Source organism: Elgaria multicarinata, chromosome 3 (assembly GCF_023053635.1).
Source record: "Elgaria multicarinata webbii isolate HBS135686 ecotype San Diego chromosome 3, rElgMul1.1.pri, whole genome shotgun sequence".
Lineage (NCBI taxonomy): Eukaryota > Metazoa > Chordata > Lepidosauria > Squamata > Anguidae > Elgaria > Elgaria multicarinata.
This window is the reverse complement of record NC_086173.1, coordinates 115027528-115041181: the sequence shown is the minus strand read 5'-3', so window position 1 is coordinate 115041181 and position 13654 is coordinate 115027528. Positions and strand designations below refer to the sequence as shown.

At 38.7% G+C, this 13654-nt stretch overlaps 1 protein-coding gene across 4 annotated transcripts in view; it reads left to right on the top strand.

The window, feature by feature from the left end:
- ARHGEF3 (Rho guanine nucleotide exchange factor 3) overlaps nt 1–13654 on the top strand; it is a 138512-nt gene that overhangs the window by 90064 nt on the left and 34794 nt on the right. Inside the window, exon 2 of one of the 4 annotated variants that reach the window (XM_063121335.1) lies at nt 7287–7468. The exons of 2 other annotated variants lie outside the window; for them this stretch is intronic. In XM_063121335.1, coding sequence (XP_062977405.1) covers nt 7373–7468 — 96 coding nt within the window. In that variant the 5' untranslated portion in view covers nt 7287–7372. Of the gene's footprint in view, nt 1–7026; nt 7469–13654 lie in introns of those variants that run through there. One more of the 4 variants, XM_063121334.1, reaches the window with a different exon arrangement.

Here is a 13654-nt window from a genome sequence, read left to right as displayed (position 1 = left end):
GGGAAGCATCAAGCAGACAGTAACTTTCCCAATGGAGTAGTAGTATAGCATTTAAATGTAGGAAGCCAAAACTAAAATAACTGCCATAATACAAAGTGAATGTAGCCTTTGGTTAACTTTTGTTCTTATAAACAATATCTGAGCCACTGTGGTCCAAGAGTTCTGTGTCTTTGCAGTAAACCTAGAAGTAAGTGATGGAAAAGTTGTATTTGTTTCTCTCTTGAAGTTGTTTGACAATGCATATTTCAATGAAAATGTTCAAATGAATTAAGTTTCCCAGGAAGAGAGAAGGAAGTGTGTGGTTTGGCTGCTTAGTATATCTTTTAACTTCAGAGGAAATGACGTAGGAGAAGAGGGGAAGAGATTGAGAATACCAGTACTTCCTTATTGCTGTGACAGAAGATCAGAGGATTGGGCACATTGATTCAAGGGTGCAGACACATCAGACATCCAGGTGGCAGATTATGAGCTTAAGGGAGGAGACCGAGAGAATACCCAGGGGAGAGGGGTTCCTGGTCAAATTATTGATTTGTGTGACAAAGCGCTTGCAAGGGAATCCTGGAAGGCTGAATCCAACAAAAGGCTCACAAAAAGAAAACAATTGACTTGCCCTTGGGTTTTACAATAGTTCTTCCAGAGTGGCCTTTACTACTAAGCGTACTCACAGGGTGAAAATTGTGTTTCTTTATCGTTGCTTCTTTGCCCGCTCGTTTGTCCCTCATTACTTCCTCTTTTGAAAGAGGAAATAACATGCATGTGGCCCATTTTGTGGGCCATTTTGATCATGTTGCTTCTCCTGCACACAGCAGAACATAGCGGCAACTTCCGTCTTTAAAATAAATCGGACTTACTGGAGATGATGCTTCAAAGGAGTTGTTGCTCTCCAAGACAGTTAGAATAGAGAATCAGGTGTAAATTGTGAGAGTCCATTCCTTTGGTTGATGATGGAAGATCTACATGTGTAAGCCCATCCTTGTTAAGAGTATAAACAACTTCAGTGAAAAATGAAAGCCACTTTGAGAACTTTGTTGAATTGGTTTATAATGGTTCTAAATAAATAAATAAATAAATCAGCCTGATACTTCTTCCAGGCTTCCCCCACTCCCAAGCTTCTACACCATGATTTGTCCTTATGTCAGAACTAAGACTACAACATACCTTGGTTATAATAGAATTCCTATACCAACTATGTAGTTATGCAAACTATGGAAGAAAGGAGGTGAGGATACGTAACTATGGAATGTGATAGAATTCCATGAGTGAAGAAACAATAAAAAGCCAGTGGCTGAAAAACATAACTTTTCTAGCAATGGCAGGCATAGGAAACATCTGATGAAGACATTTGATTTATATTCCACCTGACTGTGTGAAGTTGTGCAGCAGACTTGCTTTGTGCTTTCCCTCTTTACTTTTTGTTAACCAGAGCTCACTAGTGGCTAGTTTTGGAAAGAAAATGTAGGCTAATTATGACGATGGTTTGAATTCCTACAACAGCTCTTCAAATGTGGCTCCAAAATTAGATCTGATATGAAATAGCCCAGTTTTAAGTTCTTCTTAATGATAACCTTTTCTGTATATTCTCAGCAATTCAACTTCTTATTAAATATCTTACTTTCTGTCTTATGAAAAGATGTACAAGTTGGTTTTTATATCAGGGGTTTTTTCCCCTCCCACCCCAGTTATATGACTTATTACCTTGAGTAAAATGACAGTGGCTCACATATAAATATACTGTAATCTGTAGTAATTTAAAGGCTTTGTAATATGTTACCTGTAAATTTGGGCATTCTAGTCACCACTTCTTTTCAGTCTCCTAAATCACCCTCATAACCATCAGGGCTTTGTGTATAATTTATATATCACTGGGATTTATACATTCTTTGGCATCTGGATAATCTCAGCTATTATGAAAATGTGTGGGCAGTATTTGGTAAAATCCCAAAAGCATGAATGAGAAAGTTGAGCAAGATCCTTCAGTAGTCAAAGGGTGAGGATTCACTGTCTTTCAGAGTCCCTTATTCTTTTCTCCTGGGTTATTTTTCTCCTAACCCTACAGGCTTTCTGAAAGTTGCATACATTTTCTTTGTCAGTTCATGTCATGAAATTCCAAATTCTCTGAAAATCTGCCTTTCAGATTCAGTTTGTTTGTAAACTGTTAAATGCGGAGAGACCATTGGAATGCAAGTACATGGAGGAAGTAACATTTGATTTTACACATCTATAAATAACAGCTGCCACTTCCTGGCAATTTGCAGGAGGTAGGTGGTGAAATCTGCCTTAGCTAAGTTTTGAAATGGATGGTATCCTGATGCCAAGAGAATCATAGCAAGAAGATTGAAGACAGGAAGTGAAAGCAGGCCAATTTCAACTTCACATTCAGCTGTTGGTGAATGACTGGCAGTCAAGGTGGATAGCTCAGTGAAAATGTCAGCAGAGTGCACAGCAGCTGTGAAAAAGGCGAATATCATGTTAAGGACATAAGAGCCATTCGGGATTGGACCAAGGATCTACTGAGCCCACCATTCTATTCAAACAGTGACCAAGCAGTTTTTGGGAATTATTAGTAAAGAAATTGAAAATAAAACTGCCAATATTAATTTAACCCACAGTGGATTAAATAAACCCTGATCTAACCCTAGCACAAACCATGGGTTATGCGAGGATTCATTAACCCTCACATAACCTATGGTCTCTGGGTTTGCACAGCACAACCACAGAGTGGGGGTTAGATAGGCGAAGTGGTGCCCATGGGCCCTGCAGGGTGTTGTGCAAACCAGGTTAATGTGCTCTTAAATGCCACTATCCTACTACTCCAGGCATACTGATAGAAGGAATCCCTGGAAAACAGCCATGCACTTGACATAGACATCTGGTCCCAGGGAACAGGCACTTAGATCCATTTGAGGGCACTTGAGTTCAAGAGGATAATCAACAAATTGGAAATGGTTAGGAAGAAAACCTCAAAGATGAGGAACTGGTTATGTTTGGTCTGGAGCACCAGAGATTAAGATGAGATGTACTGTCTATTGTCTTCTGAAAATATGTCTGTAAGAAAAAAGACAATAGGAATAAATGTAACCTATAGGGAGGAAGAAATATTTTGCAGGGCCTTTTTAAGCCTTTTTATAGTGGTATAAGCTGTCCAGGGAATTTCCTTCCTAGTGGGTGCAAGGGGGCTTTGGATAGATCGAGGTGTTTTAATTACATAGGATATCCTTATGCTGAGAAGTGGGTACCACCTCATGCTGCGATTCCTTGAAAATCCTAACCTGAGTCAAATGGTAGTCTTGTTGTCAAATCAATAAGATCAAGATAATTTGTTCATCCTCTGCCTCTCTAGAGATATTGCTGGATAGGCGGAAATTGTTGCTCTAAAATGAATTTTGAATGTGGAACAGGAACATGCAGATCAAAGGTTCTTGTTTGTATTGCAACAGATTCATGACCCTTTTTACATGTAGTTACTGGACCTAGCCTTACTTCAAGGGCATAAGCAAGTTTCAGCTTGCAAAGAGAAAAAGGACAGATTGATTCTGATGCCGGTTTGCAATTCTAGTTTCTAAGATAAGCCTTAAGAGTCCCAGTACAGGCACAGAGTCAAATTGCACCAATGCTCAAACATTCAACCCTTGTCTCATATAGTGTGCAAGTGTCATGCAAAGGGGTTTGCACAGAATTGTCAGAGAGGTAATAGAGCTGATAACTTTTCCTGTTACATTCAAAGGGTTGTTTGGCTGTCTGCCAGCTTGTGAGTGTGATTTCCAATATTAATAGTGCTTGAGTGGCTTTTTTGGGCAGGTGGGGTGTAATTGACCAACCATGGCAGACTTTTAGATGGAAAAACCCTCTTTTTCTGTGCACCTTCCAGGAAACAGCAAAAGGTGTCTCTGGGAATTGTCACATACCTTCCAGTACCCCCCACTATGCTTCCTTCCCAAGGGAAGTACTACTTGTGTATAGAAATTGATGTTGACTGGTCATTCTTAAGCTAATTTACTTCTAGATAAGTGTCAATTCCTTCTGAGAGCCTAGTTTCACAGCTAAGTGTCCCACGTCTGGTCCAAATTTGCAGTTGACAGGCAGCCAAATTCAACCTGCCTGATTGAGGCAAGACTCCTGTAGGAAACTTCTGCTTCCCAGGAGTGCTGTTTTGAAAGGGGGCGGCATTTCTTTATTTACTAAAACAGTCATTCAAAAATCCACAACTTGTCTTAATACTTCATTAAAACCCTAGTGGAAATTTAAAGTAATAATAATAAACCAGAAAATAATATCAGCAGTATTCCGGCAGGACATTAAACTGTAAGCAAAAGTAAATAAATACAAAAGATTATTTGCAAGACTCCAACTGAAAAAGAACTGGCTTTGCCAAATGCCTAAAGTACAACAAGGAAGGAATGAGGTGAACTTTCCTAGGTAAGGATGTTGGTACCACTTCTGAAAAGGCTCTGCCCCTTGTAGCCACCCAATGCATCATAGGCAAGGAGAATATACAGAGCAGGTCCTCCCAGGAGAGTTCTGATATCCTGGGCCGAGGCTATTTCAAACTTTAATCGTCAACACCAGCTCTTGAAATTTGGCCCAGAAACTTCTTGGGAACCAATGAAGTTGTCAAAATATTTGTGTTCCACATCGTACACAGTCTGTTCCAGTTAATAACCTTGTGGCTCCATTTGACATCAGCTTCAGTTTCTGGGCACTCATGTAGAATGCGTCACATTATTCCATCCTTTGGAAAAATTAGTTGCATTTCATAATGTTGACTGCTGCATGTTTATGTCTGTGTGGATATACACGATGAACACATATCTCTACATTTCTTTTGAAGTTTCACCTTTGCTTGGGATACTTGAAATAGACTTCGGGTAATATGGGATGTCATCGTGGTTTTCTAGCAGTTTCCATAGATGGATTTCTCAGAAGTCAGAAGCTATTTTGGCTCTCTCTTGATGCAGAGGCAAGATTATGGTCTGATCTACAGAATGTGTTAACTTTGCACTCTGTGACCCTCTATACTATAGAGTCTATAGTATGCATTCAAATTAATGCATACTAAACAGCTTGGAGCCAGGCTATCTGAAGGAATGCCTCTTCCCATATGTACCTGCCCTGACCCTAAGGTCATCCTCAGGGGTCCTTCTCCGGGAGCCCCTGCCAAACAAAGTGAGGCAGGTGGCTACCAGGAGGAGGGCCTTCTCTGTTGTGGCACCCCGGCTGTGGAATGAGCTCCCTAAGGAGGTTCGCTTGGCACCTACATTATATGCTTTTAGACACCAGGTGAAGACCTTTTTATTCTCCCAGTATTTTAACCGTCTATAAATTAATTTTAACCTTGCTGTTTTAAATTTGTATTTTAAATTTGTATTTTTGCACTGCTGCTGTTTTTATCTTAGTTGTGCGTTTATATTGTATTTTATATTATGGTTTTATACTGTTGTTTTGTTTTGAATTGTCTTAATTTTGTAAACTGCCCAGAGAGCTTCAGCTATTGGTCAATATTGAAATGCAAAAAATAAATAATAAATAAATAAATAAATAATTTTGTGCAGGATGTTGAGTTCAGATGTATTTGGCTTCCCTAAAACATTTGCCTCAACCTTCTCTGATGAAAGTGTTATATGTATGTACATCTGCTCCCTGATCCTAAACATGTTTGCTTGGAAATTCCATTTTGTTCAGTCGGAAATTAATTACTCATAATTATCCTTAGAATTGTGGCTTTAGCATGCTTAAGTTAAGTAGCTGTTAGGTGTAAAGTGATGCACATTGGGGCAAAAAGAATCCCAGCATCAAGTATAATCTGATGGGATCTGAGCTAGTAGTGACTGGCTGCAATGGACAGCTCAATGAAAATGTCAACCCAGTGTGCACAGCTGCTGTAAAAAAGGCAACTCCATGTTTGGCATTATAAGAAAAGGAATTGAGAATAAAACTGCCAATATCATATTGCCCTTATATAAATTTATTGTGCGACCACACTTAGAATACTGTGTATCGTTCTGGTCACCACATCTAAAAAAAGTTAGCTGGAAAAAGTTCAGAAAAGGGCAACTAAAATGATCAAAGGGCTGGAGCAACTCCCCTGTGAGGAAACTTTAAAACAGCTGGGATTGTTTAGCATGGAAAAATGGGGAGTAAGGGGAGACGTGGTAGAGGTGTACAAAATTATGCATGGTGTGGAGAATGTAGATAGGGAGACATTTTTCTTCCTCTCTTTAAATCACTCAATAAGCATATTCCCATCTGTCTGTTTTTCTCTTGCATTAAGAGGATCCCAGAACACTTCCTTCTCATTTTGTACTTTTGTAAATCACAAAAGAGATTCTTCGTATTCATGGATTGAAGCACACCATCATGCATCATGAAGAATTACTTTTCCGCTTGTTGTCTCTTGAACCCTTTGAAGGAAAGGAAGAGAAGAGGAAGCTGTCTGTGTAATAACTGCAACTATCAAACAAACTTTTCCTCTCCCAAAAGGGAAAAGGCAACAATGTCAAGTAATAATAACTGAAGAACAGCACCTAATAGAAGGCAATATTTTTTTCAGGCAGGTGCTGATTTTATAATTACAGTTTAGGTAATGTTACTGAGGAGGCACAATAATAATGAAATTCAATCTCCCTACACACTGCATAAATGTCCTCCATATCTTGCATTCTTACCAGACAAAAGACATACTACCTCCTTTTAAAAGGCATATAGTACAGCCTTCTTGGGGCTGAACCATTTCAGAATACAGGTAGGGGAATTGTGTTTGAATGCTCTCTCACATAAAAAATAAACTCTGAGCTCATAAAGTGTAAGGAGAGATGATGGAGAGATTCACTTATCTGAACAAACACACAAAAATACAAAAGTGGCAGTTTTCTCTTGTATGCTAATATCATGTATCTTTCAATTTAAATGCAAATAGCCAACAATCAAATAGCACAAAAGTGACTACAGCAGCAGTGGTTTTTCCTTTTCTTTTTCTTTAGTCTTTTTTATTATTATTTACTGTGCTTAGTCAAGTGTTTCCCATTTGATTCTGAACAAGTTTTCAGTAATTTGCTGTATTCTGCTGATTTGCACTGAAGTATCTCGCCCACACTCCTCCCATCCTGTGTCAGTGGGCGGTTCTCAGTAATGAGCAGTGTTCAGTTACACTTGTTTGACACACTCCAGAGCTTTTCTGTTTCCTATTTCAGTAGAGCACAAGAGTTGCCTTAGCTAATGCTATCAAAAGCTTAGTACAGCAGCAGGAGCACACTTCAATTCCCCAGCTGCTAAGCGCTGGAGAAGCTGAGTGGGGGGAAGACTTAGCTTTGCTTTTATATTTTGTAGAGCAACAGAATCAGCGGTGACATCCGAAACTGCTTCTCCTTCAGCCACAATGGTGGCAAAGGATTATCCATTCTATCTCACAGTCAAGAGAGCGAACTGTGGATTGGATGTACAGACAGCAAGTGTTTCAGCAAGAGAGACAGAGGTATGGTCTATAGGTTATTTGAGAGGTTTCACAGGCGTATGTAGTGGCTTACGACATACATCTTGCTATTTACTGTTTTACTCTGTACAGCACCATGTACACTGATGGTGCTATATAAATAAATAAATAAATAAATAATAATAATAATAATAATAATAATAATAATAATAATAATCATGACTCAGAACCTCAAGTGTAGATGCTGGTGTCTTCTATATTGCAGACAGAGGATCTGTGTAGGTTTCTTTAGTTGTTTAGAAAGTGAAATAAATCTGATGTCAGTATACTCTTTAGTAAATAGGAATAATTTCTGGAATAAGTGTTTGAGAGGTATGCTTTATACTGTGTTTTAATACATAATATTAGTGGTTATATTTGGTACAATTGGTAGTGAATTTCATGGAAATGAAAAGCAGATTTCCTGATAAAATAAATTTCTTGTACTTATAGGTAGAATCTTTTAGGATTGATTTGTTAAGTAAGGCTATTTTAAATGCTTACATTCTCATAAATTCACAAGAGGCATTAAGCAATAAATTATCATTTTAACAAGAATATATTACATACTATGTTGATGAATTCATGTATGATTCAGATACTATTTAGGTCACCATGACTATGATATTTTGGGACTTTTCAGCACTAGCTGGTTCTGTTAACTTTATAACATTCAGTAGCCAGTCCAAACTATATTTACTTGGAAGTACGTCCCATCGATTTGAGTGGGATTTGATTTCCAAGGATGTAGGTTTAGAATTGCAGCCTGTATCCAGACAATACAAATACAGCTGTTACTTTTTTAAAATGTCTTGGTTAATTACCTAGAACTAAGTAGCAATCTCGCCACTCCCTATCTGTTTTGCAAAGTGTTCTGCATTTGAAGCTCATCATAATCATTGCAATAAGGTATTGTTCAATTGTTTGAGGTATGTAGTTGTATGAAATAATAAATATTTCCTGAACTGACTTGCTCGACTGGATATACAATATAGTTTTAGATGGGTTGTGTCAATCAGTTGTAACAGTTGTAGCTGTAAATTTTTACAGCACAAAAATTAAAAAAAAATGGACTTGAACTTTGGATGCAATTATCAATCAATATACCATAATTCATTCAGATTATGAAAATCAAATTCTTGAATCAGATTAGTTCTACAGCTCGGATTCCTATATTTCAGTGTTACTTAAACACAAACATGCATGATGGAAAAAATGTTTTGCTAAAGTCATAAAAGAGAAATTGAGCTCTCCTCTTGAAGAGGTGTGGACCTTTTCATAAGAGACAGAAAGCTTCATCCCATGTACCTGCTTCCCTCGGATTATCCCCGTAGCGCTAAGCTTTCGCGGTTGTTGTTGTTTTTGCTACTGGGCGACAGCAATCCTTTGCATACCATGAAGTGAGTTTAAGGGGGGAGATGTAAAAAATCATAAAAAATCAACGGATAACCCAATTAAATTCAAATTTGGTATGCTTAAAGCTCTCCCTAATATCTATTACTGTGCCAATTTTGGTATCTTTATCTTTAAAGCTTACGCAGATGTAAGCATTTCTTGAAAATTCTCCTCTTGCGCTCCAACGGCGGCTCAGAAGATACACTCAAAATTTAGGGGGCTAAATATGGTGAATCTTTTTGCTTTATTGCACACTTAAGGCAGGATGCATGGGAATACTTCACAATCAAAGCAGATTATAAGGTGGAAAATTTCTGAGTCCTTTGCATGCGATTCGCAGTGATTGCACAGTATAACGCTGGTGTGATAAAGCTCAGAAAAGCAGACGGACAAACTGGGACTAAAATGCCATTTTAAAAACAAGTCTTGAGTAAAATGTTTATAGAAGCAGGTATGTTATGTGCATATTTAACCCCCTTCAGACAATCAAATCTCAGTTTAATAATCTGAGATATGCACAAGCTCCCTACACCCGCATGCAGTTGTTTCACTCCCTCCTTTGCACAAATAGTAAAAGAAGAAACCAGGAAGCTGCAGTTAACTGTAGCCTTCCATTATATCTGACCTGGAAAACAATGGTTAATGGTTTCCAAACTCTTCCAGACTAGCCAGGATATGAAGCTGTGGTTTAAAGTTGTCTGCCATATCCTGGCTTGTTTGGAAGCCATTACAAATACTCCTGATTGAGATGTAAGTGGAAGCTATTGGCCATGGCTAGATCAGGCCTATATCCTGGGATTGTCCCGTGGTCGTCCCTGGCTGATCCCTGGATCCCCTGTGTGTCATTTACATGAACAGGGATGACCCTGGGACAATTCCAGGATATAGGCCTGGTCTAGCCATGGCCATTGTCACCTGGCTTGTTTGCTCAGGCAAATGAAGGGGAAGAGCAAAGCGGAAGCAAAATGGCTGCTTGTGTAGGCATGAAGCTTGTTCATGTCTCAGCTTCATCTGATCACCTGAATGTGGTCAAAATGGTCTAGTGACATTAACACTAGCTACCTCATTTCACACTCTAAGGACTATGACTTCAGACTGTGATTTTGTGATATTAGTCATTATCAGTCAAAGCAGCTTTATCAGCAATCCTTAGCCTGCAGCTAACAAGCAGAGGAGTCTTGCAAATCCTCTGCTTATTAGTTGCAGGCAGTTGAAAATGACTGAGGTCATGGTCATCTTCAGCTTTTCTAGATGAGGCTTTTATTGTGTGCTCGCCATTTCTCCCTCATGGTTGTTTACAGGTGTTTTAGATTGTGTGACTGCCGTCTTCTTTTTTAAAGAGCACTTTTGCAGCAATTTTTGGAGTGAGGAAAATCCAGTGTTTTTTTGGTATCTCAAAACAAAGCACAAATCTTCATGAGTGTAGTCACGTTATTCCTCTATATGACAGCACCACCTAGAGGTTATGTAGCAGAAAGTACAGAAAGTCAGGAAAGGAAAATAACTTCATGTAGATCTCCTATCTTAATTCTGCAACAAAACTAGAAGTAGAAACAGGTTAAACAGCCTCATCTAGAAAAGGTCCTTCTGACTTGTTACTTATCTCCCAATCTGCTGACTTCCCGCTTCCTTGCTGCTGAGGTGGGCATGGTGGGAGGCAGAAGCTACAGTGGGGGTGAGTGGGGAGATAATGGGGGTGAGAAGGGAGATAATGGGGTAGAAGAAGCAGTGGTGTGAATATGAAAGAAGAGGTGACAGGGGAAAGAAATTCAAACCGGAAGGAGGAGGAGGAGGAAGAGGAGCTAAGAACAGTGGGAATCCTGGAAGGGGGTGGGAAAAGAAAAGTGTCACATGAAAAATTTGGAAAAGGTCATGGCTACATTTTACCGCTGGTTTAGCATATGCACCAAATTTGCCAACTGAACAAATCTTAGTGAATTAAAAGACTTGGTATTATATATTATCACATTTTATAATTGGTATTAATATGTTCATTCCTTCATTTCTCTCTTGAATGATTGAATACATGTTGGAACAGATGTTACTTTCTGCATACAAATGTATACTCTGGAGTATATATGTGTAAATATCCATAATGCAAGGTGTTGGTGTATACTGAGTGGTACAAAAGTTGTCATATCATGTGGTGCTTATTGGTGAACATTGGTGGGGCCAAGCCAAACATGCACAGCCTTACCTTCTAGAATCTGTGATTTGACAGGGCATCAGGATGTGTAGGGGCATACTGGCTAAAGTGGGTGGAACTATTCTTGACATCCATGAAATTTTGAAGTGTGTGTTTAGTCTGAGAATTGTTTGTATTAAAGTGCATCTGAAATTGGGTAAAGAAGCAAGATATATATGTGTTCAGAATAAGACCAAACCATCATCACAGCACTCTAAATAAGATTATATTGTTTTATCAGTTCGAGAAAAGAAGTGTTTTTTTTTTTATGATGAAGGAATTATTAATGTCAGCACTGGCAGGCAAGTAGCTAAGCCAGTGGGTCAGCGGAGGGGCAAGCAAGGCTGTATGCAGGAATTCAGTCTGTGAGCAGTTTAGCCTGCATGGAATGTCCACTTACTCTGTCTGGCGAAGCAGGCTAGAATTGGTAATTATGTAAATAGGTATATGAGGAACTTATTGGTTACTCAGGTCACCTGATCCTTGGGCTGAGAGATGCAGTTCACTTTCCAATCTGCTGCAGTGCTGCAGAATTTAAGCTAGCTGCATCTCGTTGCAACCTGCCCTGGTTGTGCAGAAATTTCCACAATTTTTGTTGAAAATCATGAACACTACCTCAAATGATGAAGTCTGCAAACATGCACCGTTGAAGAACACACCTGTTCCCATTTTACTCATTCGGAATTAATGTGATTAATTTAGTAGATTTCTTTAAATTTTTATATAAATCTGTGTCTCTTTGTGTAGCATCCCTAGCACCTGTGGCCACGGATGTTCCAGAATCTGTCTGTCTTTGTGTAAGGCCATGGATGTTATAAAATTACTGTTGTTTTTCTGCTGGACCTAAATCAGACAATGTACAGTAAAAGGATATCAGCTAAGAACTATAACGAAACAACAAATAATAAATAAATAAATAAATAAATAAATAAATAAATAAATAAATAAGTAAATAAATACAAGAATTAACTTTGGCTAATCCACCTCAAACCAAGAACTTTGAACTGTTTGATGTAATGGGATGGAGACTAAAAACCTGAGAGACACTTAATGCACTGTAATCTAGTTTCATAATGATAATAAGCTTTAACACTGTGTTGTGCAGTAAGGGAGTGCCAATTGTGGAAGTCAAGTGAGGCCAAGTGCTATTTAAAAGTAATGAATTTTCATGTTTCTCATCTCATCACCACCCTGTTTTTAAGTAAGAAGTGGTATGCAGACGTAAGCAAATGAAGTAGGCGCAAATAACCAGTGTATTTTTAGCCTCTGTATTTACTATTGGAGACTGAAGTAAGATCTCAGTGAAGGACATTAACTTTACTCTAACCCAGTAAAGTACTGGTGTACTTGTGGTCCTCTAGATGAAATAGGACTCCAACTCCTATCAGCCTCAGCCAGCATGGACAATGGTCATGAATGGTGGGGACTGTGGTTAACAACATCTGGAAGGCCACAGGTTTCCCCTGCTTAACTCCTCCAAACTAGCTGCCACAGGCAACAAGGCCATTAAGTGGAGCTTTCTCTCCTTCCTGAGCAGCTATTACAGATGGCCTATAACAACATAGCCCCCACCATTACAAAGTCAGGAAAACCCCTGGCTCCTGGTTTTCCTGTTTGTGTAAGCCAAATGTGTTCTGGCTTCTGGACAGGTAAATTAACTGTCAGCAACCCCATACATATTCCTCACCATCTCCTGCTTGATAGACAAGTCCAAATGCAAGGCAGAAATGAGAGAACCTTGTTCCAACTGGAGCATTTGGAAGCTGTGGAAGTAACTATCAAGAAACCGATGGGGATTTTTTTTTGTACAAAAGGAGGTGAATATAAAAAAAGCCACTGTGCAAAGGTGTTTGAGAAGGTGTTTGTGAGAACCTGGTATTAGAAGCTGGTTGTTTCTAATCAGGATTAGAAACATCTTGAAATTGAGAATATTCTCCTTTATGAGAAGGCTGCACCTCTGAGTATTTATAGCATGCTGTTTGGTGTGATGACTTCAAAAAGGAGCCTATGGCATCGAACATCTCTGCTTTACAGCAATTTGCCCTGTTTAAGTTGCATTGTATTTTGCTCATGAAGTACTTAAAGAGAAAAGAATACAAGTTAGCATAAACGGATAAATCTAGTCCTCTGAGAAGCAGGTATAAACAGGATACATGAGAAAGAATTTCCTTCCCAGAAATTCATTTCATCAATAGCACAGCAACTGAATAGTTTTATTTTCAAGTTAAAACTATATGCTCTGTGGTAAACAACATTGTTGTGAAATGGTTTATTCATCAGCATTGCTAATTTAACATTAATATTTCAAACATGTGTTCCTTGAAAAGGAAGGAAGGAAAATAAACAGGGGAAAATGTAACATCTCATATCAATATTTATCACTTCTCCCCCTTTAATGATCTTTGTTAATTTCTTTGCTTATTCATATAAAGAAGAGGAGGAGATCACAGATACATGAAAGGTTTTTCCTAAAATTAGATAGGTGGGTGGTGATGGTGGTGGTGGTAGAGGCTGTGGTTACCACTGTGCCTGCCACCTTTCTTGATCAGAAAGTCAGTAGTTTTTCAGAGATTTGGAACAGCATCACAGAACTCATTACAGCTATGGTC